This window comes from Cannabis sativa, chromosome X (assembly GCF_029168945.1).
Source record: "Cannabis sativa cultivar Pink pepper isolate KNU-18-1 chromosome X, ASM2916894v1, whole genome shotgun sequence".
NCBI lineage: Eukaryota > Viridiplantae > Streptophyta > Magnoliopsida > Rosales > Cannabaceae > Cannabis > Cannabis sativa.
In genome coordinates this window covers 70585444-70592385 of record NC_083610.1, presented here as the reverse complement: position 1 = coordinate 70592385, position 6942 = coordinate 70585444, and the positions used below count along the sequence as shown (strand labels likewise).

The 6942-nt window shown below is 32.1% G+C and overlaps 1 protein-coding gene across 1 annotated transcript; it reads right to left on the bottom strand.

The window, feature by feature from the left end:
- Positions 1 to 3659: 3659 nt before the first annotated feature.
- LOC115725333 (uncharacterized) lies at positions 3660 to 6487 on the bottom strand. The gene is made up of 3 exons (XM_030654820.1): positions 5770 to 6487; positions 5037 to 5629; positions 3660 to 3785 (listed from the first exon to the last, which is right to left on the bottom strand). The coding sequence occupies exons 1-3, from the start codon at positions 6485 to 6487 to the stop codon at positions 3660 to 3662; spliced, it is 1437 nt and encodes a 478-aa protein (XP_030510680.1).
- Between the last annotated feature and the right edge of the window lie 455 nt (positions 6488 to 6942).

Here is a 6942-nt window from a genome sequence, read left to right as displayed (position 1 = left end):
GGATAAAAGTTGAAAATCAAAGAGAGATTAAAAGGATAGAAAACTTATTGTCATTGATTATACGATCAACCGATTTGAGCGACTCCAAAGCGACAAAGGCGTCTACTTCAAGCGAATTAGGGAGGTCCGGCGCATGAGATCACTTAACAGAAGACAGAGGTCTCCTTCTTCAACTCAGATCCGAACTCCTCTCGAGATCGCTACTATAATTGTGGATCATAGACACAGATTTGGTGGCCAAGGACTGGAAAGGTCCGCTGTGAGTGTCAATCGCCTCAATCTGCCTTAAAGCTATCCATAACCAGAAAGTGATCATATGGCCTCCAAGAATTCCAACTAAAGAGAACTTTTGATCTCTTACTTCCACTCTTGCAAGGCAAAGAAGCTTACAACTGATCTAAATTAGATTAGATTGAATTGAATTTTGAAGCCTAATTGAATTGAAACCTTCATGATTTAAAAAATTATAACAAATGTGTTGCGATATTTTGCACACGCAAGTGTACGTATCGTTATAAGTAGTAAACTCACCAGGAGTGAGGTCGATCCCACAGGGAGTGTAGTTAAGTACGTTAAAATTAAACTTTTACTTCTATTTGGTTAAATAAAAATAAAGAAAGAATTAAAAATAAGAAACTAGTAAGAAGCAATTATTCAAGAAAATTGATAGTTAATAAAAACTAGGGCTTCGATTTCAATTGTTTCTATTGATTATGGCCTAATATGATTATTTTCCTAATTTTAATTTCTATGCAATAGCAGGTTTACTAAGGTAATTTATAGTCTTCTCAGATATATAAATCTCAATTACATGCAAACTTTCTACTCTCGTGATAAATTTAACATGCAACAGGCATTAAACACAGAAACCCTATAAGCTATCTAAACCATATAGGTACTCTCGTCCTATATCGAAATTCAGTTCTATTTTACTATAGCATATTTGACACTCACTTCTCAGATCTCGCATCAAAACCATAGACAGATAATTGGTGATCAGGCAATTAAAAGTAATTAAGCACAAATAAAATAAAATACATAAAAATTAGGGGGAAAATAAATCATATTAAAATCATAAATAATGTCAAACAATATCCATCTAACCCTAATAAAGTGTTTAGTTACTCATGTTCATTGTAGCACAATTACACATATTAACTTAAAGAGATAATAATAGAGAAGAGAAGAAGAGAAGAATGCTGAAAACCCTGAAAAGTATGCCTCCAATTTTGTAGTTGATCTCTCCACTCTGTATCTGAATTCTCTCCCTTTTTTCTCTCTGAAATTGCTTGCTGAAATCAACTCCCTTCTTCCCTTTATATAGGCATTGATGGCCTAAAAAGATGGAAAAAACGCACATGTTTAAATTCTAATTCGAATTTAAATTTTTGGGAAACCTCAAACGAGATATTTTTTCTGCTACGTCGACTGATAGTATTTTGGTCATAACTCTCTTGATATTGCTCGGAATTGGACGATTCAAGATGTTCCGGAAAGATAAAAGAGAGATCTAGAACTTTCATGTTTTGACTTTTTCCAAAATCTAATCAGAAGATCGTCGAATTCAGGTTTGAAGTTTCAGCTTGCACAATTTTCTCTATTTTAAATATCATGATATTTTTATCTTTTTCCCATCTTTTTCCCATCTTTTTCTCTGATATTTTTCTAATCTTCTTCTATTTTAAATCTGCAAAAATAAAAGATAACAAGCGTAAAAATGTTCCAAACACGATTAAAACTCAATTAAAAATATACTAAACTTAATCTAAAATTAATACTAAAAATAACCTAACAAAATGATCCCAAATTATAACACTATGTAATAAGGATGTTCAAAAAAATTAACAAACCGCCCAAACCAAACAGAATAAACTGGCAAAAAATACAACCCGAATAATTTTACGAAAAAATTCAAACCGCCCAATAAATATATTAGGCGGGTTGAATAATAACCTGTCCAAATAACTCGAATAAACTGAATAAATCGATTTACATATTTTTTTACTAAAATTATTCATAACATGATATATAAATTACATTTAATAGCTAAACTATTTTACATTTAAAGTTTGTATTTTATAGTGTTTATTTTAAGATTTAAAATTTATATTTGATAATTTTGATTGTATGTAAATATTGAAGCTGAAATCTAGAATTTACATATGAGTATATTTTTTTTATTTTATTTTTTGAAAAATATTGTTTAATACTTTAATGTTTATTCAATTCATATTTATTTTTTAACATTAATTTAAACTATAAATATTTTAATTTTGAAAGGCATATACTATACATTTATTTTTTCAAATCAATTATTTGAACACCAAAAACTAACAACAATGAAAAAAAAATAAAAAATAAAGATCGTTTTAAACGGGTTAACCCAACCAAACCGATAAAAATTATTGGACGGGTTAAACTTTTTTTATTTTATTTTTTCATTGGATGAGTTACAATTAAATATTTGCAACCCGATATTTATATTGGGTTGGTAAAAATACACTATAACCTGACCAAACCGATCGATGTACACCCCTACTATGTAAGTAAATGTCATCATTTCAAAACTTGTAGAGAAATGATCCTTTTTTAGAATTAAAAACACATTACTTTAAGATCATGGTATATATACATTAATTTCGTTAAAATCTTTTTTATTTTAAAATTATGTCAATTTTTTTAAATTTTTTTATAGGTTGTTGTGGGTTGTTGGTATATAATTTTTGGTGTACAGTATATTTATATTTTGTTATATGGTATATTATTATCCTTAGATGATATTTATTTCTTTTATTTTACTATTTATAATAGTGGTATTTAATTTCATTCGAATAATACAAATATTTTAATGTAGGTATATAATTTTATTGACATGTTACATATATTTCATTAGATCAGATCCGATTAGAAAAAAAGATTAGATTGGATTAGATGTCAACCCTAGTTGCACCACTGTTCAATTTTTATTTTATTATTATATTATATTTAATAATTTTTAAATATATACTAGGAAAATTTTATGGTGTACTCCTTAAAAGGATGTACCGATGTACATGTTTGTTTCGATATTCAAGAGAATATTTTAGTCTAATTTTCTTTCATAGTTCTATATATTATAGTTATTTATGATATTCTACAAAATTTTAATAAATTCAAAAAATTTTAACATGCCATAAACAAAGTTTAAACAGTCTGATGTACTCGTGCATCTTTTATTTTATACGTATGTTACTACTTGAACATTATTTTTTATATTGTAAATTATTTTGAATTTATTAAAATTTTATAAAATATTTTAAATAACTACAATATACATCATCATAAAAAATAGACTAAAAATATATTGTAAATGCCAAAATAGTAAGGGGTGCATCAATTTTTGGAGGGTATATTGCCTATATATTATTATTTATATGTTTATAAAGATTATAAAGAATATTCTATTTTATTGAAAAAAAATAATATAATAAAAAAAATTAATTTTTTGGTGTAACTTTTAGTATTGTGGTTGGAATGAAAGAGACTATAACATTATATTTAGTGTATAAGGCTCGAGATGGCCTTAGTAATTGATTGTGCTAGGGAAATTTGATTTACTTTGCTTAAATGTTGTGTATGGTCTCTCTTTTTTTTTTTTTGAAATGGAAAGGTTATTTTATTCAACTTAAACTTTCATCCATTACAATAGAAATCAATTCAGAAGGAGCATTAAGCTCATTAAAAGTACAATCTGACATAAAATAGGACTGTCTAGCAACCCAATAGGCAGCCCTATTTGCTGATCGCTTAACATAAGAAATTAAGACATTGTTCAAAGAAGATACTGAAATTCCGTATTTTAATATTCCCAGTTTGATTATTTAATTAAATGATTAATTAAATGCGGAATAATAAAACTGGTACTGAAAAAAGTTTTCTATAGTTACAGAATGCAACTCTGTAACTCCAGAGAAACCCAGAAAAATAAACAGTGCATAAAAGTAAAAACACACAAGATTTTTGTACGTGGTTTCAACAATCCTTTCAGATTGTTACTAGTCCACGGGGCCACGCCCAGAGATAAGATTCATTAGATCGGTATCAAAAATACAAAGTAATTGACTTATGCATAAATAGACTCCCTCTTATTGTATGCCGCAAGCTTGATGTATTCCACCTACTAACCGAATCTTGATAAAACTCCAAGTGCTCGAACTCCCTTCGATCACCTTGAAGAGTGCTTGAATCCTCCCGATTCAAGGCTTAAAGGCTATCTCCCGAAAGCCTATACAACCATCTCCCGAAGGTTGTGTGCTTGTATCCTCCCGATGCAAGACTTCAAAAGCAATCTCCCGAAAGCTTGTAAATACCTTCTCCCGAAGGTGCACTGATGTTCTTCTTCGTTGTAGACTTGAATATAGACTCAAGACAATACAAACAACAAATAAACAGAGTAAGAGTAGAACAACTCTTCTCTACAAATCAAAGACACTCTTTTCTTATGATATGAAAGTGAATAAAAGAGTTAACATAACAAAGACACTCTTTCCTTAAGATATGAATATAATTCTAAGTGTATGAAAGAGATACAAAACCTAGCAGCTATAGGATGTATTTATAATGAATATACATCTCATAGACAGCTTACATTCGGTCTGAACAAGACCTCAACCCACTAGAAACTTCCCTAAAATAATTCTTCAATCAGTCCAGGAATTTCCGTTTCTGTACCTACAGAATCGTGGGCAGTAATTACAACTTTCCTTTTATAGAAAAGGAAAGTCTAGCTCCGGTTTTCTCTTCAAGAAACCTGATCTTAGAAAATGGGAAACTCAACACAAGATCAGAATAACAGCTGGTTAGCAAAGAATCAATGTGTAATCAAAACTTACCATTTTTACCTCAATTTCCATAAATAGGAAAGCTAGTCAACTTTCCTTCCAAGTTTAGATTTACACAAATATGGAAACCATATCATTATATGCCAGCCGAAATATACATTAAATAATAAAATATTTTTGTCAATTAAATATGCCAAAAATGGAATTAACAGATACCATCATACGACAATCATGCACCAACATTCCGAATTGAGAGGTCATTGTGACACCTCCATTAATAGCTTGGACAACTACTAATGAATCTGTCTCAATTTCCACATCCGATAATGCTTTCTTTTTTATCCAACTCAAGGCCTCTTTCACCCCAATTGCTTCAGCTATTTCAGGAGTAACCCCACCATGTTTGCTTATAGAAATAGCCTCCACAAGCCTTGCTGTCTGATCTCGGATTACACAGCCAACACCAAAACAATTTTCAGCTTCAAAAATGGCACCATCAACATTTATCTTGAGCTTGTGATTCATAGGTTTCATCCAATGCTCCCTACCATTACTATGATTAACATTAAGTAATGGAGCTGTCCTTTGAACTTGAGCATTCTTCCAGCTGTCAAGATTAGTTCTTGCCGATCGCACCACTTCGTAAACTGTAGTTGTTTTGTTGCTCCACAAGATGTCATTGCGAGCCAACCAAATTTGCCATGCTATCATAGCCCTTTCCTCCACTACAGTTGTTGTATCCTTCAGCAAAGCTTCCCCAAACCAGTTAGCAAAATCTGGTGTCCCCCCTCCCCCTTTAAAGTCAATTGCTGAAATATTCCAACAAGATTTAGCAAAGTCACATTGCATAAGGACATGGGAAATTGTTTCAATATCAACATGGCATAAAGGGCATGTTAAATCGACATTACATGTTTTGTAGTGAGCTGAACCTTGGTTGGAAGACAACCCGACAACACTCGCCATAGCATATGCTTAACTTTAGCAGGTATGTCCAAAAGCCACAGCTGCTGCCATTTTTTGTCTGCACCAGCAGTCGACCAAGAGCCATTTTGCTGCTGCATCAGCTTATATGCACTTTGAACAGAGTACCCACCTGAAGCTTCTTTAGACCAGTACCAGCAATCATCACAAGGAGTTTCACTTAATTGAATTGAAAAAATCAAGTTTCTGTCATGAGCATTGAATATGTCATTAACTAACTCCTCATCCCAGCCCCTCCCTTCCATCTTCATAAGGCAATCCACGTTCCTCCCAACTAGACTTGGATGGACAGTCGTGATACATTGATCTTCATTCCCAGGAAGCCAAGGAACACCAATAACCGCAGTCAACTTACCATCTCCAATAGCCCTTCTTGCACCCATCTTGACCAAACTTTTAGCCTCCCATATACTACGCCATATAAAACTTGGGTTAGATCCCAATTCTGCACTAAGGAAGTCTCCATTAGGAAAATATCTAGCTTTGTAAAGCTTAGAAACAAGTGAATTCTCATTTGTAAGTAGCCTCCACTCTTGTTTCCCCAAAAAAGCTAAATTATAATCCCTTAGATTTCGAAACCCAAGACCCCCTACATCCTTATGATGGCTCAATTTATTCCAACTCATCCAACTAACTCCTTTAGAACTAGAATTGGATTGAGATTTCCACCAAAATTTGGCCATCATCCCCTCAAGTTGAGTACATATTTCCTTGGTAAGAAGAAAATGTTGGAAATTATTTTACCAGGATCTTAGATCTACTCACAAGTATGTTGATTTAACAACCTAAATATGAACTTCTAAAAACGATAGGAAATTAAACACATAAGAGTATTAGAAATCTTACAGTGATTGCAGCGGAATATATGTCTCCTCCCACTCAGATCTCTAACCCTTGATTCCTTTCTGTAGCAGAGTATAATCAAGATCTGAGCCCGATAGTCCTTCTTTGTTGTTTCTGAATTCTACACAGCCTTCCTCACTATGATTGAGGTATTACTTGATGTGTGTGGGCACTACTCTAGCACTTATACTTTTCGAAACAGTGAAGGAAGAGAGAGAGAGAGGGTGGCGGCTCAGAGAGAATTTTCTGAGAGAAAATTCTTTCAGAATAATGTTGTGAAAAGGTTGTACAGTTG